Genomic DNA, 25305 nt, shown 5'->3' on the forward strand with positions numbered 1-25305 from the left:
GGCTGGAGTAGATTAGCAGCTGAGCAAATAAGCCTAGCAAAGTGGGAGGCTGAATTGAAACTTTGGTATGAGGACTTGGCTGGCTCAATTGGTAGCTTGCTGCCCTAGCAAGTACATGGACCTAAGTTCAATCTGCAGTACTACCACCAAAATAAAGTGCTGCTTAATGCATTCTGTGGAATTGTGAGGTTAAGGTACTGTATCATCCAAATAAAGAGTTCCATTTTTTCACATGAAAGTCCATTGCAGATTTGTTCTTGTAGTAAAAGTCAGGGTTCCAATTACCTCCAGGGAATACTCAGCCTGTGATGAAAGCAGCTGAAAAAAGTCTTCCAGAGAGAAAGATGTATCTGTCCAATTTAGATGTCTCTGTAGAAAAATGGCTAGAGTTACTTTTGTGTGTGTGGTGGTACTGGGGCTTAAACTCAGCCTCCTGGATACTTCGAATTTTTTTGCTTAAGGTTGGTGCTCTACCACTTAAGCCATAGCTGTACTTCTGGCTTTTTGCTGGTTAATTAGAGATGAGTCTTGTGGACTTCCCTGCGTAGGCTAGCTTCAAATGACAATACTTTGCCTCCTCAGTAGCTAGCTTGACAGGTTGAGCAACTGACACATTGCTAGGCTTAATTCTGTAAAGAACAACTAAGTCTTTTTTAATTCCCATGCTGAAATCCCTTTTCCTCTGTTGGTTGGGAATTTTACATTCTATTTCTCTTATCAGTATCTCCATTTCTTTGTTAAGCAAGTACTCCAAACTTATTGGCCGTTATTGCACTCTATTTTTAGTTCTGCCTTCTACCATCCTAGTTTGGTTACAGTTATTTGCTATTATTTATTTATTTATTTTTGGTCCGGTAGTGGGCCCTGAACTCTGGGCCTGGGCGCTGTCCCTCAGCTCTTCAGCTCAAGGATAGCGCTCTACTACTTGAGCCACAGCGCCACTTCCGGCTTTTTTCTTTTTGCTTATGTGGTGCTGAGGAATCAAACCCAGGGCCTTGAGCATGCAAGGCAAGCACTCTACCACTGAGCCACCTTCCCAGCCCTACAAAGTTATTTGCAATTACTCATGTCTTCACCAATTCACTGCTTCATCTCCTGCCTTTAGGATTTGTTTTATTGAAATGACAAATTTGATAGGATCTGAATAACAAACTTAAGTTTATTTGGTATTTTGCCTTCATGTTTAATTGGGATACCAATATACCAGACAATGTTTTTCTTCGATACATTCTATGAGTTTGTGCTATGAATTTTATAGTGAATTTTAAGTCTTAACATTTAATTTTCAGATTTTATAATTTTTAGTTCTTAGTTTTTTTGGGGCAGGGGGGTTTGTCGGTTGTGGGCCTGAACTCTGGGCCTGCGCACTGTCCCTCAGCTCTTCAGCTCAAGGTTAGCCCTCTACCACTTGAGCCACAGTGCCACTTCTGGCTTTTTCTGCTTATGTGGTGCTGAAGAATCGAACCCAGGGCCTCATGCATGCAAGGCAAGCACTCTACCACTGAGCCACCTTCCCAGCCCAGTTCTTAGTTTTTGATAGCTTTACTTTGATATGCCTGTGACTTTATTCTCTGTGCAGCTCTTACATAATCTAATTTGAAGATTCATTTTACTTGTAGAAATACTGCTTTTGATTCACACATTCTACTTTCTGCTTCTGAAACTTTGTATTTTTTATTTTTTTGTGGGTCGTGGGCACGTGTTTTTCAGCTCAAGGCTAGCATTCTACCACTTGAGCCACAGTGCTACTTCTGGTTTTCTGGTGGTTAATTGGAGATAAGAGTCTTACAGACTTTCCTGCCTGGCCTGGCTTTGAACTGTGATCCTCAGATCTCAGCCTCCTGAGCAGCTACGATTACAGGCTTGAGGCACCAGCTCCCGGCTGTATATGTTCTTATAGCTAGTTATTTCTTCATGTGATCTGTAATTTAAAAAAAAATTTTTTTTTGGTCGGTTGTGGAGGCTGAACACTAGGCCTGAAATCTGTCCCTTACTACTTGAGCCACAGCGCTGCTTCTGGCTTTTTTCTGTTTATGTAGGTGCTGAGGAATCGAACCCAGGGCCTCATGCATGCAAGGCAAGCACTCTACCACTGAGCCACCTTCCAAGCCCTATGTAAAAATAATTTTTTAAGTAACTTTTCAAAGTAACATTAGAATCCATGAGGTGACATTGGCTCATGCCTGTAATTCTAGCAACTCAGGAGATTGAGATATGAGGATCAAAATTCCAAGCAATTCCGGGGAAGGAAAGTCGGTGAGACTTTTTGTTTCCGATTAATCACCAAAAAAGTTGGAAGTCGAGGTATGGCAAATGATAGAGTACTGGCCGTGAGCAAAACTCAAGGACAATGCCCATGTCCTAAGTTCAAGCCTCAGGACCAGCACCAAAGGGGGAGGCAGGGGAAGGCAGGGTGGGGGAAGGAAAAAGGGAAGCGTCCTACAAACCAACAGTTACTATGAGGCAGTTTTGTAATTTTCTCTCCCAGGGCCAGTGTTTATTCCAGTCTCTATTTCCTAGATTTAGCCTTAAAACATTCTAAGTTTCTGGTAGAAATTCACATGCCTTCAGATATAGGTTTGAGGCCCATTATCTCATTCACTCAAACCAGAGTTTCAACTCCTCTGATGCTGATGTTGAACTTACCTTCCTTTTTAAAAAATCCAGTGTTTTTCCTTCTTTGTAGCTATAGAATTCTAAAGCCTTATTTTTTTTTTTTTAAATTTTTTTTTTGGGTCCAGTCGTGGGGCCTGAACTCTGGGCCTGGGCGCTGTCCCTCAGCTCTTCAGCTCAAGGCTAGCGCTCTACCAGTTGAGCCACAGCGCCACTTCTGGCTTTTTTCTTTTTGCTTATGTGGTGCTGAGGAATCAAACCCAGGGCCTCAGGCATGCAAGGCAAGCGCTCTACCACTGAGCTACCTTCCCAGCCCAAGCCTTATTTTTTTTGACATTACAAGTGAACTCATAGCTTCACTTTTCTAGGCACCATGCCTCCAGCTAATACCTTGTTTTAAACAGGATATGTACAGTTTGGCTTCCTGCTTTAATGAGGTATATAATTACATGTCAGTGAATTCATGATCCTCAGTGAAATACTCATGCTGTACATTACTCCCATAATCTTTTTGCCTTTCATGTTTTTGAGGAGTCAGATAATTGATTTTGTACCTGCTTATGTGTACACAAATACACTGTTTCCTTTTCTGTAATTTATCTTGGGTTCCATGAAGCCCTATTTTGTAAAGTCCAGAATAAGACTTTTTTTTTTTTTTTTGGTCGGCCGTGGGGCTTGAACTCTGGGCCTGGACGCTGTCCTTCAGCTCTTCAGCTCAAGGAGAGCGCTCTACCACTTGAGCTACAGTGCCACTTTCGGTTTTCTGGTGGTTTATTGGAGATAGGAGTCTCACGGTCTCTCCTGCCCGGGCTGGCTTTGAACCGTGATCCTCAGATCTCAGCCTCCTGAGTAGCTAGGGTTACAGGCGTGAGCCAACAGCACCCGGCTCAGAATAAGACTTTCTATGCCTGGAAAACTTATTTTTTAAATGTCAGTTCTGGAACTCAAGGGCCTAGGCATTGTAGCAGAGCTTGTCAGCTCAAGGTTAGTATTCTAACCTTGTGGAGCCACAGCTCCACTTCCACTTTTCTGGGGGGAGGGGTGGTGGCAAATTGAAGTCTCAGTGGACTTTTCTGCACAGGCTAGCTTCAAACTTTGCTCCTATCTCAATCTTTTGAGCAGCTAGGATTACAGGTCACTGGCACTTGGCAAAACCTTTTTTTTCCCCTTCCATTTCCTGCAGTTTATTTCAATAATAATTATCAATTTGCAAGTCCTGGGCCTTGAACTCGGCCTGGGTGCTATCCCTGAGCTTCTTTTGCTCAAAGCTAACACTCTACCACTTGAGCCACAAGGCCACTTCCAGCTTTTTCTGTTTATATGTACTGAGGAATCAAACCTAGGGCTTCATGCATGCATGCTAGGCAGGCACTCTACCTCTAAGCCACATTCCCAGCCCATATTATTTTATATAATCAGATGCACATAGGCATTGTGCCTGTTCCTTTCCTAAGAGTATCCTCTGGTCTTAGTGTGTTAATGCCCAGATACCTGTATAATTTATTATGTCCTGGTATTTTAGTCTAGCTTCTGCATATGAGAGAAAACGTGCTATTTTGTCTCTCTGAGCTTGGATTAAAGCCTTACTTAACATGATTTGTTCTAGGTCCATCCATTTACTTGCATGTGACATAAAATTATTCTTTCTCATGGCTGTATAAAATTCCACATTTTTTGGATCCACTCATCTATTGTAGGGCATCTGGGCTTTTTCCATAGTGTGGCTATTGTGAATAGCTCAGCTATGAAGATGGATATGCAAGTGTCTTTATGGTATTCTGCTTGGTAATACCTATTTTAACTTTAAAAAGTTGCACATTTAGTGGATAGTGAGCTTTGCCAATTGGATTGTTGTTTAAAACAATTCCTCATTTCTTCTTAATTTTTGGGAATATTTTATTCATGTCCCCAAACTTGGACTCTCTGGCTAATTATTGACCAAAATTTCTGATCACAGATGAGAGTGGATGACAATAGTATAAATCTACTTGGACTCCTGTAAATATCCTTACTAGTGGTTAAATATTCCTATTCTTTAATAAAACAAAAGTGAGGGCATAAGTATCACTATTTAAAGTGAATTATGGACCAATCCTTTGTCTAGTCAAAAACATGTTTCAGAAGCAGGTGTGATATATGTCTATAATCTCAGGAGGCAGAGTCAGGTTTGTGAGTCTGAGGCTTACTTGGGCTACATAACATATAATAATAATATAATAATAGTTAATTTTTTTGTTGTTGCTTCAGAATCTAGAAGGAAAACTGAGGCCTAAGCTTGTTCATCTGTCTGAAGTCTGGGTTGGTGGTAGGTCCATAGGAGATGTAAGTAAAGATGGGAGAAGAGTGATTTCCTTAGGGATAATTGCTAAGTAGTCAATTCCAGTTCCTACTAGACTCTATAACCTCAGATTCCCTTCTGTCCTAATAGTGATAATGACTTCATGTTGCTAGCTCCTGGTCTTTCCCTTAAATTTACCCATTCTCTACTATCAACAATAGATCATAGGCCAAGTATGGTGGTACACCCCTATAAGAAGCCCTCCCCCCCAAAAAAAAAGCCCAACACTTGGAAGGCAGAGGCAGGACAAGTGCTAGTTCAAGGTCAGCCTGAGTAGTGTAGACAAACCCTGTCTCAGAAACAAACAACCAAATTCTATTCAGTCCTCTTCAGAATCCCATAAGGGCATACCTTATACTTGAGGATCATAACTGGAAAGTGTTGTGTTTGGAAATGTGTACAGTAGGTTTTCTATCTACAACATCCATGAATAAGAAAAATTCTGAGCCAGTGCCGGTGGCTCATAACTGTAGTCCTAGCTACTCAAGAGACTGAGATCTGAGGATCACAGTTCAAAGCCAACCTGGGCAGCAATTAGCCACCAGAAAACAGGAAGTGGCACTGGGGCTCAAGTGGTAGAGTGCTAGCCTTGAGCTGAAGAGCTCAGGGACAGTGCCCAAGCCCAGAGTTCAAGACCCATGACAAAAAAAAAAAAAAAAAAAAAGATAATTGATAGTAGGTTTCAAACAAATTGGCTGTTTTAACTAACTGCTTATTTTTCTTTGCCTACCCAAGTGCATATAAATGGACAGATGCACATTAAAAATAAAATCCATGGGCTGGGAAGGTGGCTCAGTGGTAGAGCGCTTGCCTTGCATGCATGAGGCCCTGGGTTCAATTCCTCAGCACCACATACGCAAAAAAGAAAAAAAAAATGGAAATGGCACTGTGGCTCAAGTGGTAGAGCACTAGCCTTGAGCTGAAGAGCTGAGAGACTGCACCCAGCCCCAGAGTTCAGGCCCCACGACCGGACCCCCCCCCCAAAAAAAAAATCTATGGCCTGTATCATACTTTGAGTTCCATTTAGATTGCCAGAAAATGAAGTCAAATTTTAAATAGTGGTCCTAATTGTTATTTCAGGATTTCACATAAATTGGGAATGCCAATGATTCAGGGATTCCTAAGTTATTTTACTTCAACAAGCTGTAAGAATATCTTAATAAAGTAATACTTATTCAGTAATATCTTGATAAAAAGGCAAATTCAATGTCAGGGTTACTTAATAGGGTGAAGCTGGAAGATTAGTTAAGCTCAAAAATATCAGCCAAAGCAAATCTCATTGCAAAAAACAAAGTAGTATGATGCACAAAATATAGGACGACATAAATGCTAATGGAACAAAACTGATAGGTAGCAACCAGAGGTTCAGAGCTGAGCCTGATAAAATGCCTCCCTCCACCCTTCTAGGCACCTACCTAGGTTTAAGACACAAGCAGCAAGAAGCAAAGCAATAGAGTTGATTGTGTTGACCTGTATTAGGGGTACCCCTACATTTAGGGGTACCCCAACATTGAGGGCTCTGCTAGCAGTTTTTGGTAAAACTAAGGCATAAATGTCTTGCTTTAGGTGACTTAGATGTTTCTGTAAAGTTCTGTCTAAACTGATGCTCATCCTACATTGTTATGTTTTACAGAAGTGGAGGTGTGGCTCAAATGGTAGAGCACCAGCCTTGAGTGGAAACATCTAAGTTCAAGCCCCAGTACTGGTGTACACAAACACAATTCTTTCAAAAACAGTTCCATACTTCCTAGTTCATGTAATTAACATTTAGTAAATGTCTACTGTATGTCTAGCGGTCATCTAGTTATACCATACATATCACAAAGAAAAGTTCGTACCCAATGGAAAGACATTTTACATAGGAAAGAGTAGCCAGTAGTATGAGGCAATATCCAATTAAGTGTTAAATAGGTAGGGTGTGGTCAAAGTATCTTTTCCCCTCAGCTGTGAAGTACTCAGGGAAAGTTTCCTTTAATTATGGATCTTTCTAGAGAGGCACCATTGGTTCAACCTGCACTCCTAGCTAATCTAGAAGCTGAGATCTGGAAGATGGAGGTCTGAAGCCAGCTCAAGCTAAAAAGTCAACTAGTAAAAAGCTGAACTGGAGTTGTGGCTTAAGCAGCATGGGGCCAGCCATTAACAGGAGAACATGTGGCCCTGAGTTTAAGCCCTGGTATAAGACAACATGAATAAATAAAGATATTTCAGTATTTCAACATGGCAGTCTACAGGAGTTCATTTACAAAATAGTATGTGGTGTGGGGGGGAAGGGGTGGAAAGTAAAGCCATAGAAAAAGTACTTTATGAGGAAATATGAAACATAAGTGACAGGAACTGGGGCGAGTATCAGCTGAGAAAAATGGTGACAAATTTTTGCATTTTAAAGTGAAATAGGGGGCTGAGAAAGTGGCTCAGTGATAGAGTGCTTGCCTTGCATGCATGAGGCCCTGGGTTCGATTCCTCAGCACCACATAAGCAAAAAGAAAAAAGCCGGAAGTGGTGCTGTGGCTCAAGTGGTAGAGCGCTAGCCTTGAGCTGAAGAGCTGAGGGACAGCGCCCAGGCCCAGAGTTCAGGCCCCACGACCGGACCCCTCCCCCCCCCAAAAAAAAATTGAAATAGGGGCTGGGCACCGGTGGCTCACGCCTGTAATCCTAGCTACTCAGGAGGCTGAGATCTGAGGATTGCAGTTCAAAGCCAGCCCGGGCAGGAAAGTCTGTGGGACTGTTATCTCCAATAAATCACTAGAAAACCGGAAGTGGCGCTGTAGCTTGAGAAGTAGAGTGCTAGCCTTGAAGAGCTGAGGGACAGAGCCCAGGTCCAGAGTTTAAGCCCCATGACCGACAAAAAATAAAAAATAAAGTGAAATAGGCTGGGAGGAAGGTTTGAGGCTTTAGTAGATGGACTCTACTCATATGAAGAATGGCAAAAAGGCCTCAAGAGCACAACTTGTCCTGAATTCCCCATAAAGAATGTGTATGCAAGGGCTGGGAAGGTGGCTCAGTGGTAGAGCGCTTGCCTTACACGCATGAGGCCCTGGGTTCGATTCCTCAGTACCACATAAGCAAAAAGAAAAAAGCCGGAGGTGGCGCTGTGGCTCAAGTGGTAGAGTGCTAGCCTTGAGCTGAAGAGCTGAAGGACAGCACCCAGGCCCAGAGTTCAGGCCCCACTACCGGACCCAAAAAACAACAACAAAGAATGTGTATGCAGGGCCACATGCCAGACAGCCACCTGGAAGGTGTGAGCAAACTAGTGAATATTGAGGAATGTATCTGTGTGTGTGTGTGTGTGTGTGTGTGTGTGTGTGAGAGAGAGAGAGAGAGAGAGAGAGAGAGAGAGAGAGAGAGAGAGAGAGAGAGAGAGAGAGAGAGAGAGTGCTCTGGGCCTGGGGTGCTGTCCCTGAGCTCTTTTTGCTCAAGGATTCAAGGATAGAACTTTTAACACTGAGTCACAGCTCTACTTGGTGATTAATTGAAGATTGTCAGGGACATTCCTGCCTGAGATGGCTTTGAATAATGATCTTCAGATCTCAGCTTCCTGAGTAGCCGAGCTTTGAGGGATGATTTTTTTTTTTTTTGGCCAGTCCTGGACCTTGAACTCAGGACCTGAGCACTGTCCCTGAACCTCTATGTGCTCAAGACTAGCACTCTACCACTTGAGCCACAGAGCCCCTTTGGGCTTTTTCCATCTATATGATATTGAGGAATCGAACTTAGGGCTTCATGCATGCTAGGCAAGAACTCTACCACTAAGCTACATTCCCATCCCTGATAACTGAATCTTTACCCTCATATGGGGATAGAGATGCATTTCCCTTGTGAAAAGAAGGCAAAGTAGAGGACTCTAGCTAAGGGAACTGTGTCCTAAAGATCCTACAAGATGAAAGTACCCATCTGAAATGTATTCCTTGGTTAAAGGATAAGAGAACGTTGGGTTAGAACCAGTCAACACTTGTCCTGAGTTTCTAAATCCATAGGCCCAAAGAAAACAACCTAATTAGTAAAGAACAAAGGAGAAATCCAGGAGGCGGCCACTTTTGACACTTCAATGTGATTTGTCAGCTTTGTGGGTGCAGCAATGAGATGGGAGGAGAGAAGCTGCATTTTTGTTGTTGAGATATTTTGGTTTTTTAGAATTTGGAGTTTTTAAGAATTATACTAGATTGGTCTTAATTGCTGCACTAGGATGACCAGGTGTTTGTTTTATTTTGTTTTGATTAAATCTGAATCAGAGATCCTGCCCAAGATTTTGCTTTTTTTTTTTTTTTTTTTTGGCATGGGGCTTGAACTCTGGGCCTGGGCACTGTTCCTGAGCTCTTCAGCTCAAAGTTAGCGCTCTACCACTTGCGCCACAGCACCACTCCAGTTTTCTGGTTGTTAATTGGAGATAAGAATCTCACGGATTTTCCTGTCCAGGCTGCTTTGAACCTTGTTCCTCAGATCTCAACCTCCTGAGTGGCTAGAATTACAGGTGTGCGCCACTGGCATCCAGCGAAGTGTTTACTTTCTAAGCAGGGAAGAACTAGTTTCCCTTGAGCAGGTTAGAACTGGTTAGAAGGGGCAGTAGATAGGCAAACAGAATTAAGAAAGCTATTTCTGACCTCACTTCATAAAATCAAGTAATATCTGATGTAATGTTTCAGTGTCAAGACTGCAGTAATGATGGGCTGTCTGAGAAGCACCTGGCATGGCATTTTCCATCTTCTAAGAGAGTTCAAGGCTCAGTCTCAAATTTTAAATCCTGGGGAAGGGTCATACTGAAGTAGATCATGGAGAAATCCACCTGGACAAGAACTGAAAGAGTGCATCTTATAGGTTGAAATGCCACGTGGTTAGAAGTCTGAACCTCCAAGCTTGTCTCTGGAGCACCTATTTTTACTAGAGTTTTGGCCAGGACCTCGACAGGCTAAGTAGAAACCAGAGTATCATTCCATGTGAAAGAAGAGAGAAACACAAATGCAGGAAGGATCCATCCTTTAAGCTTGACTCCTTGAGTTCACAGTTCTATACCTAGTCTCCCAGATAAACAGTGTCACTAGACAATTAGGAAATAAGATAGTCGAATGGACCTAGCCCCTTACTTAAGGACAGAGGTAAGAAAAGAGCTTTTGGGTGCTAATGGCTTGGATTGACTCAATGGCTGACTCAAGATTTGAGCCCAAGCCTGCAGGATCAGTCCTCTGACTTGCTGCCTCTCCACAAAGTAAGCAAGGATTCCTGGGTTCGAAATGCCAGTCAACTCTATCTCTTGTCATAGCAAGCACAACTAGCAAAGCCCACTAACAAGTTCTCCAAGAAATATGTGTGCATATACACACAAAACCTAAGCAGAGGAAACAATTCTATGGGCTAATTCTTTCTTATAAGTTCAGTAACCACTCCCACAATGAAAACAAAATGTACTTCTCTCTGTTAGATTTTTTGGTAAGCAGAGCACATTTAGGTACAAAATTCATTCTCTGGTGTCTAAGCATGAAAATAATGTAAGGTAACTTGCTAATGGCATTATGAGGATGGGGTAAAAGAGCAATAAATGAGATTAAATTATATGTATGTGTACATTACTATGGTGAAAACTTTTTGTGTAATTAGTATACTCTTTTTAAAACAACAACAAAAAGAATCACAGGAAAGTGAAACAGGCTATGTTGGGGAGTGAGTACCAGTGGGAAATGTGGTCAAGTACTTTATGTGCACATATGAAAATAAAACAATGAGCCGGGCACTGGTGGCTCACGCCTGTAATCCTAGCTACTCAGGCAGCTGAGATCTGAGGATCTCGGTTCAAAGCCAGCCTGGGCAGGAAAGACCGTGAGACTCCTCTCTCCAATAAACCACCAGAAAACTGGAAGTGGCGCTGTAGCTCAAGTGGTAGAGCGCTCACCTTGAGCTGAAGAGCTGAGGGACAGCACTCAGGGCCAGAGTTCAAGCTCCACGACCAACAAAAAAAAAAAAGAAAAGAAAAGAAAAGAAAACAATGAAACCACTTGAAATTGTTTCCAGGATGGGGATGAAAGAAAGATGGAATTGTTATGTTTGATTGGGGCAATATGTCATTATGTATGCATACATGTGTGTACATATGTATGTATGCATGTAAATGACACAATGACATTTCCTCTTATGTAGCTAATATATGATAATAAAAACATTTTTACCTGGGCATTGGTGGCTGACGCCTACAGTCTTAGCTACTCAAGAGGCTGAGATCTCAAGACAAACTATTAGATTATTTATTTATTTTTGGCCAGTCCTGGATCTTGAACTCAGGGCTTGAGCACTGTCCCTGAGCTTCTTTTGCTCAAGACTAGCACTCTACCACTTGAACCACAACACCACTTCCGGCTTTTTCTGTTTATGTGGTACTGAGAAATTGAACCCCAGGTTTCATGTATGCTAGGCAAGCTCTCTTCCACTAAGCCACCTTCCCAGCCCCTATAAGACTATCTCCAGGGGCTGGGAAGGTGGCTCAGTGGTCGAGCGCTTGCCTTGCATGCATGAGGCCCTGGTTCAATTCCTCAATACCACATAAGCAAAAAAGAAAAAAGCCGGAAGTGGTGCTGTGGTTCAAGTGGTAGAGCGCTAGCCTTGAGCTGAAGAGCTGAGGGACAGTGCCCAGGCCCAGAGTTCAAGCCCCATGACCGGATTAAAAAAAAAAAAAAAAGACTATCTCCAATTAATCACAAAAATGCTGGAAGTGGATGTGTGGCTTAAGTAATAGAGCACTAACCTTGAGTAAAAAAGCTCAGGGTGAGTGCCCAACAGTGAGTTCATGCTCCAGGACCAGCACACAGACACAAATACAAAATTACACAGACACACACATTTAAATTCATTCTCAACATTCTAATGTGCTTACCTCATTTCTAGATTCAGTGGTCTTTTCTGCCTCCCAGTCAGGTTTATCTGCTATTTTGTCGTCATCTTCATTACTCTGCTGGAGTGATTTCTTCTTCTGGGTTGACACTCTTTCCTCATGTTGGGAATTGCAATCCACAGTTTCATTCTGCTGACTTAGTACTACCTCAGTATCCTGTAAAAGTACCCAAAAATGTACTTCATAGAGATCCACTATTTCATTAAATACATAAATCTTTAAAATGGCACTTTGCTATTTGTTTAGTGACCTACAAGTTATAAACTAAGACTAGCATTTCATTATTTTGTATCAAAGAAACATTCTGAAATACAGGTCAGTTTTATGTACTGTCTTAAGTTTTCTGAAACAGACTTTCCTACTCTGCAGAATTTGTTATGTGCATTCATAAGGCCCCTAAATTTAAAATATTTGCAAATTTAAGATTAGATTTGGGAGTTAATGTTCTCAGCAGGCAGTTTTTACTTAGTTCTCTAAGTTGGAAGTAAACATTGATCAAATATAAATGTACAAACTGGTGGCTCACACCTGTAATCCTAGCTACTCAAGAGGTTGAGATCTGAGGAAAACATCCAAAGTCAGCTCAGGCAGACAAAATGGAGAGACTCTGATGTCTAATTAACCAGCAAAAACAAAAGCCAGGCTGGAGTCATGGCTCAAGTAGCATGCCAGCTGTGGGCAAAACGGTTGTGCCAGAATTCATGGCTCTGAATTCAAGTCTCAGCACAAAGAGAGAGAAGGGAGAGGTGGGGGGGGGGGAGTGAGAGAGAATGAGAGAGAAAGAATCTGGGAAGTAGTTATCTTATAAATTATTAATTGTAGTTCTCTGTAGAATGGGTTGGGATAGGCTGGGATACAGCTGACTTCACTTCTTTTTTTGACAGTACTGGGGTTTGAACTCGGGGACTCAAACTTGCCAGACTGATTGCTCTACCACTTGAGCCATACCTTCAGCCTTGCTTTTTATTGATTATTTTAGAGATGGAGTCTAGAAAAGATTTTTCTTTTTCTTTTTGGTCAGTCATGGGGCTTGAACTCTGGGCTTGGGCGTTGTCCCTGCGCTCTTCAGCTCAAGGTGAGTGCTCTACCGCTTGAGCCACAGCATCACTCTTGGTTTTCTAGTAGTTTATTAGAGATAAGAGTCTCATGGACTTTCCTGCCCAGGCTAGCTTTGAACTGCGATCCTCAGATCTCAGCCTCCTGAGTAGCTAGGATTACAGGCATGAGCCACCGGCACCCGGCTAGAGAACATTTTTCTGCTGGGGCTAGCCTTGAACCTCTATCTTCCAGCCTCCCCAGTAATTAAGTAGTTAACTTAAGTAGTTAAGTTCAAGCTGGGGTTTGAACTCAGGGTCTCAGTGCTGTCCCTGAGCTTTTTTGCTCAAGACTAGCAAAAAAAGCTGTGGCTCTACCACTTGGGTCACAGCTGTTTTTGGCATTTTGGTGGTTAACTGAAGATAAGTGTCCCATAAGAGTCCTATCTGGGCTGGTTTTGAATTGTGATCCTCAGATCTCAGCCTCCTGAGTAGCTAGGATTACAAATGTTAGCCTTCTCATTTTTAAACAATATTTTTCTATTTATTTCATACTGATATTTGAACAAAGGACCCTGTACTTGTTAGACAGACACTACTTACCATTTGAATCATACCCCACACCTTCCTTTTTGCTTTAGTCATTTTTTGCATAAATAAGACATAGCTGATGCAAAGAAAAATATAATCTCCCCGGTTTTCCTGCCAAAAATTATCTCAATTCAATCATGAGGGAGAATCATAAAACTGAGGGCCATTTTACAAAATACCTGACTGATATTCTTCAAAAGTACCAAGACTTGGGATGACTACAGAGACTTGTCACTGAGTTGCAATGTGTGATCCTTGATTAGTTACTGATCCAGAAGAAAGAGTTGTTATAAATCATATTACTGGGGCAACAGACAGATTCTGAGTATAAAAAGGTTAAATAATAGTTTCAGATTCATCTCAAATTTATTTTGGTAACTAGCTACAGAAAATACTCATTGTTCTTAGTTAGGTATCTGGGTATTATTGGGGGATAGAATGGCTTATTCACTTGTCATATGTGTCAGACAAAAAGAATTACACATGAAGTATATGTAGATATAGTTAAATGAAACCAGATAAATCTGGGCAAAGAATGTATGTGGTATTATCTTTTTTTTTCTTTTTGAGACCTTATTTAGAGTAAAAGATTACCCTAAAGCTGGGTACTGGTGGCTTATGCCTATAATCCTAGCTACTGAGGAAGCTGAGATCTAAGGATCATGGTTCAAAGACAACCTGGGCAGAAAAGTCTATGAGACTCTTATCTCCAACTAACCACCACAAAACCAGAAGTGGCACTGTGGCTCAAAGTGGTACAGTGCTAACTATGAGCAAACAAGTTCAGGGATAGTGCCTAGACCCTGAGCTCAAGCCCCATGACCAACCAAAAAAAAAAAAGATTATGCTAAAAATCCTTGTATGCCAAAAATCACTTTGGCAAAGTTCCTAGGAAAGGGTTGTTTAAGAAGTACAATCTGTTAACCTGTATTTTCACTATATTTATGGTATGTATAGTCATATCAGTACTTCAACAATCATTCTTGCCTCTTTTGCAGTTAAATTTCATACTTTCTTTTGTCTAATTGCTTTGGCTGAGCTTCCAGGAATAGTAACACACAATGGTGATAACTGACTTTCCTGGTCATGAATTACTGAGAATGCTTTTTTTTGAGTGCCAGTCCTGGGGCTTGAACTCAGAACCCAGGTGTTTTCCCTGAGGATTTTTTTTTTTTTTTTTTTGCTCAGGGACAGTACTCTAGTCCTTGAGCCACTTCTGGCTTTTTGGTGGTTAATTGGAAATAAGAGTCTCATGGACTTTACTGCCTAGGCTGGCTCCAAACAGTGATCCTGAGGAGTGCTTTTTTTTTTATTGTTTCACATAATAAGGATGCCATGTAAACACTTATGAAAAATATAATCATTTTTAACCAAAGTGCCAAATACTACCTGTGATGCCAGAAGATAAAACAGTGGGGGGAAAAAATCCATTTAGACCCTGTTCCAACTGTTCCAATCTTCCATTCTGAAGAGGGATGAAACAAAAACAAGTGAACTAACAAAAATAACTGCAAACCAGGCACCAGTGGCTCACACCTGTAATCCTAGCTAGTCAGGAGGCTGAGATCTGAGGATCGTGGTTCAAAGCCAGCCCAGGCAGGAAAGTCTGTGAGACTCTTATCTCCAATTAACCACCAGAAAACTGGAAATGGCGCTGTAGCTCAAATGGTAGAGCACTTGCCTTGAGCTGAAGAGCCGAGGGATAGTGCCCAGGCCCAGAGTTCAAGCCCCATGACCAACAACAACAACAACAACAAAAAAAAAAAAAAAAAAAAAAACCCTGCAAGTTATACTTACTGCAAGGTCAAATGCTCAAGGCAATAAACACCCAGTGTGCTCTTCTACCTGTTGCCATAAAATATTTAATTATCTCCTAGTGATTGACATAGAGGTGTTTCCAATCAGTTATTACAATCAGCACTATACAGAAAGAACCTCTTCTCATCTATGTCCACAAATCCAAGAGTAAAAAGCAAGTCGACAGGTAAGAAAGCCTAACTACAGGAAGTTACATGAACAGAAAAGTCTGTAAAAGAGTGGTAACAACAGATACGGAGAGAAGTGAAGGAATCCAAGCGATGGCTTGAGAAAAAAAAAAAAAAAAAAAGGTTGGTAGAAATGGGAGATGCAGGAAAGAGAAAATGAAGAACTCCTAGATTTCTGACTTGAATAAATTTGGCGAACACTATGAGGAGAATAGCTTAAAAAGGAAATGGGCCAGGCTCTAGTGGCTCATGCCTGTAATCCTAGCTACTCAGGAGGCTGAGATCTGAGGATCGTGGTTCAAAGCCAGCCGGAGCAGGAGAGTCCGTGAGACTCTCATCTCCAATTAACTACCAGAAAACTGGAAATGGTGCTGTAGCTCAAGTGACAGAGCACTTGCCTTGAGCTGAAGAGCTCAGGGACAGTGCCCAAGTTTAGAGTTCAAGCCCCACAACCAACAACAAAAAAAAAAGGGACGGGGACAAACATCTTGTATTTTGAGTAGGTTAAATTGAAAATACAAAAAGTCAAGTAGGCATCAATAATGATGAATGAGAAAGGAATCTGGAATGCTGAGCAAATGCCTGAACTACAGAACACATCTTTTTTTTTGGGGGGGGGGGACAGTAGTGGGCTTGAACTCTGGGTCTGGGCGCTGTCCCTCAGCTCTTCAGCTCAAGGCTAGCGCTCTACTACTTGAGCCACAGCGCCACTTCTGGCTTTTTTTTCTTTTTGCTTATGTGGTGCTGAGGAATCGAACCCAGGGCCTCAAGCATGCAAGGCAAGCGCTCTACCACTGAGCCACCTTCCCAGCCCAAACACATCTTAAAAAATGATAAAGCCTCAAGAACTGATAATATTCTCAGCAAAAGTAGAGAGAGCAGGGGGCTGACCTGCATTAAAACAGGCAGAGAAGACCAAGGTAGTGTGTGGAGTGGGACAGCCAACTACTCACTGGATAGAAATGTTTCAGAATTCAAGAGGCTTTCCAGTGGGGTTGCTGGGAGATTGAAATGCTACTTTGAAGGGATACAAGACAAGCACCGAAATATTTTGCCTGGGACTGGATATTAGAAACAGCCGGGTGTCAGTGGCTCACGCCTGTAATCCTAACTACTCAGGAGGCTGAGATCTGAGGATTGCAGTTCAAAGCCAGCCCCAGCAGGAAACTCTGTGAGACTCTTATAGCCAATAAACCACTCAAAAAACCAGAAGTGGCCCTGTGGCTCATGTGGTAGGGTGCTCGCCTTGAGCTGAAGAACTGAGGGATAGTGCCCAGGCCCAGAGTTGAAGCCCCATTACCGACAAAAAAAAAAAGCAGTTAGTACTATGATCAAAAAGCAACATTTCTAGGGCTGGGAAGTTGGCTCAGTGGTAGAGCGCTTGCCTTGCATGCCTGAGGCCCTGGGTTCGATTCCCAGCACCACATAAGCAAAAAGAAAAAAGCCGGAAGTGGTGCTGTGGCTCAAGTGGTAGAGCACTAGCCTTGAGCTGAAGAGCTGAGGGACAGTGCCCAGGCCCAGAGTTCAGGCCCCACGACCGGACCCAAAAAAAAAAAAAAAAAAAAGCAACATTTCTAATATACAAAGAGCTGAAGAGATATGTCACAAAAGAGGCAACTAATAAATGTGTGAAACATTGGTCACCCAAATATACAAATTAATGAGACAATGAGATACTATTATATGCTCATCAGAATGGCATTTAAAAACCTAAAAAAAACTACTTTAGTTAAGGAATTAAAATGAGACTCTCACAAATTACTAATAGAATATGTAGCCATATTATCACTTTAGAAATTATTTGCTGGGGGGCGGGGGCGGGGTGGATTGGGGGGGAAGAGGGAGGATGGGAAGGGATGGGAAGGGGAAACAAAGGAGGAGGCTACAATGCTTGATAAGAAATGTACTCATTATCTTGCCCATGTAATTATAACCCCTCTGTACAGTATTTTCACAATAAAAAAAAGAATTAAAAAAAAGAAATTATTTGCTATTTTCTACCAGAGATAAGTATATGTTTGTTCCTATGATGGTCCAAAAAGAATCACATCTTACATGCACAAAAACAATCAAGTAAATGTACCCCCCCCAAAAAAAAAATCCAGAGTAGCCCCCCTTCTAACAGCCCCAATTGTTTAAAAAAAAAAAAAGCTGTTAGTGGACTTCAAAAACGTTTTAAGCCAGATGCCAGTGGCTCATGCCTATAATCCTAGCTACTTAGGAAGCTGAGATCTGAGGATCATGGTTCAAAGCCAGTCCGGGCAGGAAAAGCCATGAAACTCTTATCTCCAATAAACCACCAGAAAACCAGAAGTGGCGCTGTGGCTCAAGTGTTAGAGTGCTTGCCTTGAGCTGAAGAGCTGAGGGACAGCAACCTGGCCCAGAGTTCAGGCCTCATGACCAACAACAACAACAAAGAATTCTTTTGAAAGTACTGTGTCATGGCTCAAGCTGTGTGAGACTTTGAGTTTTGTACTGGGACTGAGGCTTGAACTCAGGGTCTTGCACTCTATCACTTAAGCCACCTCTCCATTTCTGGCTTTTGCTGATTAATTGGAGAAAAGAATCTCTTGGACTTTTCTTCTTGGGCTGGCTTTGAACCATGACCCTCAGATCTCAGCCTCCTGAGATGGTAGGATTATAGGCCTGAGCCACTGATACCCAGCAAAAATCTTTTCAGGATATAAGTTAAGTAGTTTTGTGTGGAAGAGCTAACAATGGGGATTGACAAATTGTGTTTTCTTTGTTTATCCTGCCCCCTCCCCCAGCCATTTCTTTCAAGAATTCTGACTATGGAGGGGAGTGAGATTTAGATGAGGACAGTGCTTTTTTTGTTTTGTTTTGTTTTTGTCAGTAGTGAGTCTTGAACTCTGGGCCTGGGTGCTGTCCCTGGTTTTTTGTTTTTGTTGGTCGTGAGTCTTGAACTCTGGGCCTGGGCACTGTCCCTGCTCTCTTCAGCTTAAGGCAAGTGCTCTACCTCTTGAGCCACAGCCCCACTTCCTTGTTTTGTTTTGAAGATGGGGAAATGCTAGGGCATGTCTGCAAGAAAAGATAACTATAAAGCACCATCCTATGAAATTCAACCAAGGATAAATTCCGAAGTATGAAATGGCAGAGCTGATTTTGAAAAAAGGAAAATAAAGGCTTTATGAAGATAGAAGAAGGAAGATGATACCAAATCTTGAAGCATATTTTTGCATCCAAATATTCCATTTATTTTTGATTCAAATATATTCTTTAAAACATTGCATTGTTATTATAAAGGTATGTACAGAGGGTTTACAGTTACATAAGTCAAGTAATGATTACATTTCTTTTTGGACAATGTCACTCCTTCCTTTGCTCTCTTCCAGTTTTTCCCTCTTATCTCCACCCACAAGTTATATAGTTCATTTTCAACATAGTGTCCAGTGAATTGCTGCATTTGTTCACCCTTTGTCCTTCCATTTCTGTGACTCCCCTTACACTCCCAAAGACATATAAATAAGCAGAACAAAAAGGGGGGAAAAAAAGACAAAAACCTCTTATTTTCATTTCAGGGAGTTCATTTCAGTAAATTTTTGTGTGATCAATAAATTCATTCAATAATATTCATCAGGGGTAGGATGTAGCTCAGTGGCAAAGTGCTTGCCTAGCAAGTACAACATCCTGGGTTCAACCCCCAATACTAAAAAAGACAAAAAAATACAATTAAAAAGATATTTTGTATGATCAGTTGACACTATTCTTTCTAATGGCTGTGTGAAATTCCACTGTGTACAGGTACGTTTTTTTGGATCCACTCATCTATTGTAGGACATCTGGCATGTTTCCACAACTTGGTTATTGTGAATAGTGCAGCAATGAGTGTGGATGTGCAAGCGTATGGTATCCTGGCTTGTAATGTACTGGGTAGATGCCCAAGAATGGTATGGCTGGGTTTTAGGTAAATCTCTGTTCATGTTTGTTTTTATTATTGCCAGTCCCAGGGCTTGAACTTAGGGCCTAGGTGCTGTTACTGTGCTTTTGTGTTCAAGGCTAGTGCTCTATCATTTGAGCCACAGCTCCACTTCTGGATTCTTTTTGTCTGTTGTGGTGCTTGAACTCAGGACCTGGGCACTGTCCCTGAGCCTCTTTTTGCTCAAGGCTAGCGCTCTACCACTTGAGCCACAGAGCCACTTTTTTTGAGTGCTGGGGCTGGCTTTAAACTGTATCCTCAGATCTCAGCTTCCTGAGTAGCTAGGATTGCAGGCATGAGCCACTCTGGCACCCAAGTTATGTTTAGTTTTTTGAGGTACCTCCAGACTGCTGTCCAGAGTGATTGTACTAGTTTACATTCCCACCAACAGTGTAATAGGGTACCTTTCCCCTCACATTCCCACCAGTATTTGTTGTTCAAATTTACAATGTTGGCCAATCTAACTGGGGTGAGATGTTTTGATTTGCATTTCCTTTATGACCAGGAATGATGAGCATTTGACTTTCTTAGCTATTCTGAGATGTCTCTCCTTAGCTCTTTTGCCCATTTAGTAATTTATTAGCTTTGGGAGGGATTAGTTTCTTGAGCTCCTGGTATATTTTGGATATTAGGCCTTTGATATATTGCTGGTAAAGATCTTCTCCCAGTCTGCTGATTGTCTTTCTAGTTTAGTATCTATGCTCTTCGTTGTGTAGACATTTTAGTTTGATATAATCCCATTTGTGAAGTCTCTCTCCGATTTGCTTATGCCTATGAGTTTTGGTGTTTCTCCTACTCCATCTTGCAGTAATTTCAAAGTTCCAGGTCAGGCCTGAACAAATATATTCTCGAATATAAGAATTAACTAGCCAAGAGCCAGTGGCTCACGAATGTAATTCTAGCTACTCAGGAGGCAGAATTTTGAGGACTGCAGTACAAGGCTAGCCTGGGTAGGAAAGCCAATGAGAATATTATCTCCAATTAACACCAAAAAGCTGAAGTGGACTGTGGCTCAAGTGGTAGAGTGCTAGCCTTGAGCAAAAAAAGCTCAGGGATGGTACATAGGTTCTGAGTTCAAACCCCAGAACTAGCACCAGAAAAAAAAAAAAAAAAAAAAGACTAACTGGGAGCCAGTGGCTCACATCTGTAATCTGTAATCTCAGGAGGCTGAGATTTGAGTGTCAAGGAACAAAACCAGCCCTGGCAGTAAAGACCTTGATATTCTCTTGAATTTTCATCTGCACCTAACCACAAAAAAGCCGAAAGAGTACTAGACTTGGATGAAAAATAAAAAGCTAAGGGACCATGTGCAGGCCCTGAGTTCAAGCCCCAAAGATGGCTAGCATACATGCACACAAAAGAACTAGACTTAAGAATATATTTGATGGCTTGGTAGAAGAAAGAACCATCTATTCTTATTCTTATTCATAAAGGAGAAATGGATATAGAACATTAAATTGATTTTAAAATGTGCCTATAAAGTATTTGACATTATCTTTCAGGAGGTCAAGCTGAATTTTGGCCTGACAGAGTAAAGTGGAAATGATGGTATACACAGGTATTTGGGCGTCCCTGGGTGCCCTCTTGGCGCTTTCTCTCATCACTTGTGCTAATGAAAGCCAGCCCTCCTAAGGGACACTCAAGCAGCCCTATGCAGAGGCCATGTGACAAATCCATGGACAACAGCCACTCCATTCAGCTGCTCTAGAATTTCTGACTCACAGATACTGTGGGATAGTGTTCATTGAATTAAGTCAGTGAATGTTAGGACAACTTGTTTTGCAAAAATAAATAACTAATATAAACATTTAAAAACTGCTTTGGCATCTTTTTCCTTTGTATACCTTGCTAATTGTCTAATATTCTTGCATGATTATTTGTAAGAATGATTTACAGTTTTCTTTAAAGTATTATTTTTAGGTCTTGGCATCACTGTCACCCTCATTCTGATAAAGGAAGCTTTCTGGAATATTAAAATTCCTTATTATTCCTTCTTTCACAGGTTTTACTATGTATCTCAGAGGTCAACTTCAAACTTATGACCCACTCTCCAGCCTCTTGAATGCCAGGGTTACAGGCATGTTCCACCACATCTGGCCCTAGAATTCCTTATTCTTGTGAAACTTCAAAGAATTCACCTTGAGGAACATGCAAAGAATTGCTGGGGTCTTTTGAAGAAGAAGAAAAGTTTTTCTAACTTTTTCAATTTCCTTTATAGTATATGCCAAACTGTCTTCCAAAAGGCTACTCTTAACTTCCATTGTCTTCAGGGCTATTTGAACACATCCATTCGCTCATCTTACCTACCCCTTTCTTTCTTTCTTTCTTTCTTTCCTTTCTTCCTTCCTTCCTTCCTTCCTTCCTGTTTTTTTATTTTTATTTTTTTTTGTTGGTGTGGGACTTGAATTTGAGCACACCATTTGGGCCACAGCATCACTTCCAGCTTTTTCTGAGTAGTTTATTGGAGAGTGGACTGGCTTTGAACTGTGATCCTCAGATCTCAGCCTCCTGAGTAGCTAGGTTTACAGGACGCTGGTTCCCAGCCCCTACCCATTTTCCTGCAGCTGTCAATGTATGTGTGACTGAAGAAGCAGAGATAGCTCTAGACTGAGGTTGGAGGCTGATTTTAAATGTAAGAGAATGCCTGAAGCCAGGAGCCAGTGGCTCACGCCTGTAGTCCTAGCTACTCAGGAGGCTGAGATCTGAGGATCATGGTTCAAACCCAGCCAGGGCAGGAAAGTCTGTGAGACTCTTATCTCCAATTAGCCACCAGAAAACAGGAAGTGGTGCTGTGGCTCAAGTTAGAGCGCTCGCCTTGAGCTGAAGAGCTGAGGTACAGCGCCCAGGCCCAGAGTTCAAACCCTATGACCGACAAAAAAAGAAAAGAGAAAAAAAGAAAAAAGAGAATGCCTGAATATCCTTAATAAGGATTCAGAGTAGAGGGAGGAAGTCATGGTTATAATTTACATTTTTGCTGCCTTGGGTATTTTCCTCTTCCTTTCTGGCCAGGAAGAGAGGCAGGAAGGCAAACAGAAGGGCTTGGGGTTATTCATCTCATAGGTGAAAACCCAGTTTCTTCAAAGAGCCTACTCAGTAGGCTTGGCACTCCAAGGACCTACTGAATAGCGCCCATAAAATATACTACACAGGGGCTGGGAATGTGGCTTAGTGGTAGAGTGCTTGCCTAGTATGCATGAAGCCTGGGTTCCATTCCTCAGTACCACATACACAGAAAAGGCCAGAAGGGGTGCTATGGCTCCAGTGGTAGAGTGCTAGCTTTGAGCACAGACAGGCTCAGAGACCTCACCCAGACCCCGAGTTCAAGCCTCAGGACCAGTAAAAAAAAAAAAAAAAAGAAAAAAAGAAAAAAAAATACTACCCAAACTAGTTTACTTTTGAACGAGAGGAGACGACTGCTAATACTGACTAATCTGGGCCAGAAGCATAAACCAGAACTATCTGGTATGGCTATTACCCTTGGAGTCACAGGGAAAGGGGGGACCCTGCCCCAACTATGGAGAATCTTGTAGGCAAACTGAATTCCACAGATCTGAGATTCTTTTTTTTTTTTTTTTTTTTGGTCATGGGGCTTGAACTCTGGGCCTGGGTGCTGTCCCTCAGCTCTTCAGCTCAAGGCAAGCGCTCTACCACTTGGGCCACAGTGCCACTTCCCGTTTTCTGGTGGTTTATTGGAGATAAGAGCTTCACAGACTTTCCTGCCTGGGCTGGCTTTGAACTGCAATCCTCATATCTCAGATCCTGAGTAGTTAGGACTATAGGTGTGAGTCACCAGCACCCAGCATATCTGAGAATGTTATTCACTAAATATTTTCTTTGCTGGCTCTTCAATCCATGCAGCGCATTTATTGATAGCCTATCAATAAGTCAGCAGGGCCATGTATAAGAAGCCATGCAAAGAATGCTTCTCATTAGCCTGGGCTAATGAGAAGCCAATGGAAATATGCACCAGATCCCCTGCAAAGAAGGACTTAAAGCAATTGCAGAGAACTACCTCACCTTTACCTACTTTTCCTGGAGCCTCCATGCCCTAAGACTGGTGAGGCTACAGTAGAGAGACCTGACCATCCTGGCCCAGTATGGGGCAGTTCTGCTGCAACTGTATTATCCCACATCACAGTTGGCATCTGCTGTTTAGTCCTGCTCCCTTCTTGTCCCTTCTCTCCAGCTCACTACATGTCTCAGAGTCCAGCTTGGAATAGTTAGCAATGTAGTGTGGGGAGAGCAGAGCCCAAAGCCTCAAGGCAGAGAGGGATGTATTTACAAGTGAAAAGGGGCTGTGCCATCTCTAGCAGACTTTGCTGTTTGTAGTAAGTAGCATTGTGTATAGAAGGGCTCTTGCTCAAACCAAATGAGCAAGGAGGCTTACTCTAAGCAAATGGCCTTGTAACGTTGGGCCATTTGCTCAAACTTCTCTGACCCTCTGTTTCCCCAACTGAAATGAGACTATACCATCTAATTCACAAGACTGCTCTACAAATGTTAGTTGCTATTCCTTCCTGATTCTGAAATGTTGCCATTAATGACTAGATTGGAAACAAACCCAATCAGTGTTGGCAACATTAGTCTACTCTCTCTTTTCTTTTTCTCAATCCAGTGACACAAAAGCTGAGATGCAGGAATGTTTTACAAGTGTGGTAGTATATGCTAGAGGTTTATGATCTATGAGCTTACTGAACAGGCAAGCCAAACCCATTATTAAGTTACCTTTTATTTGTGTGTAGGTGATCTTTAACCTGGTGGGACTAGGACCCAGTTTTTTGTTGATTTTTGTTTTGTTTTTTGAATGGAGGAAATATTCCATGTTTGTCCTTGGAAGCTGCTGTTGTACCACAGCTAAAACCCTGGCACCAAGGAGAGGCTCTCTATGTGGGGAATGGACCTTCCTAATTTGGCCCATTGGTTCCAAATGGTTTCTGTCTTTCAGATCTATAATTGTTTGTTTGGGTTTTTTTCTTCCTTATGGCTCGTATTTTATTCTAGCTAGAATAACTACTTGGGCCTTTTCTTTCTACTCGAATGCTGCTCCTAGCATTTGCCCTGGCAGCCCAAGTAGAAAGCAGTTTTGCATGAAGGTTTCTCAATCAGTAAAGGGAAGAGAGGAACACAGCTCGTGTTTTTCCTTGGAGTCTCTGAAGCCCCTGTGCACTGCTATATGTACTTATTATGCTGCATAATGGGGACCTGAATGATTGGGCTGGGATTCTGCCCCCGAAAATGTCCTTTGTGAGCAGTCCCAGCTGGCCTAACCGGCCCTTTCATTTATGCATGTGGGGGAGGGGGGTGGAGACCTGCTTTGACTTGGAGTTGGAGGAACCTTCAAAGACAAAGAACAGTGTGGTGCCTGTGAGTAGGATGACATCAGAGGGAACCAGTGGGGAAAGGGAACTCTGAGGCTTGTCTGTAGGCTGGAGGGCAAGCTGGAGTCACCAGGTCTCCAGAGAAGCAGGGAGCCAGATAAAGAGAGTTTGTGTCCTGTTTGGCTTGTGTAGCTTTTAATAGCAGTTTACAATAATTACAGTTCTCATTTATTGAACACTTGCTGTTGGCCAAGCACTATGAAAATTTTACTTGAGCCATGGCTCCACTTCTGGTTTTTTGGAGATAAGAGTCTCATAGACTTTCCTGCCCTGGCTGGCTTGGAACTTCAATCCTCAGATCTCAGTCTCCTGAGTAGCTAGGATTATTAGTGTGAGCGCCCATCCTGGTATTGGTTCTTGTTTGTCCTCCAGATTCATGTGTCCCACCAGCAGCTTACTCCTTTCATCTGAGGCTCCTCCAATGCTGCTTGGTGTTCAGTTGTGTTCACCAAAAGGAATGGAAACAAAGAAATGCAGAGTAAAGCCAAGCCCAGGTGGTTCATGCCTGTAATCCTAGCTACTTGAGAGCCTGAAATCTGAAGACCACAGTTCGAA

General features: G+C 42.1%; 1 protein-coding gene across 2 annotated transcripts in view; it reads right to left on the reverse strand.

Moving 5' to 3' along the window:
- Nfe2l3 (NFE2 like bZIP transcription factor 3) overlaps positions 1-25305 on the reverse strand; it is a 38981-nt gene that overhangs the window by 3975 nt on the left and 9701 nt on the right. Inside the window, exons 2-3 of one of the 2 annotated variants that reach the window (XM_069996056.1) lie at positions 11808-11981; positions 286-369 (exon numbers count right to left, since the gene is read on the reverse strand). In XM_069996056.1, the coding sequence (XP_069852157.1) occupies positions 286-369; positions 11808-11981 (258 nt within the window). The remainder of the gene's footprint in view (positions 1-285; positions 370-11807; positions 11982-25305) is intronic. The other variant, XM_069996057.1, reaches the window with a different exon arrangement.

This window comes from Dipodomys merriami, unplaced genomic scaffold, assembly GCF_024711535.1.
Source record: "Dipodomys merriami isolate MVZ:Mamm:240054 unplaced genomic scaffold, mDipMer1.0.p SCAF_5, whole genome shotgun sequence".
Classification (NCBI taxonomy): domain Eukaryota; kingdom Metazoa; phylum Chordata; class Mammalia; order Rodentia; family Heteromyidae; genus Dipodomys; species Dipodomys merriami.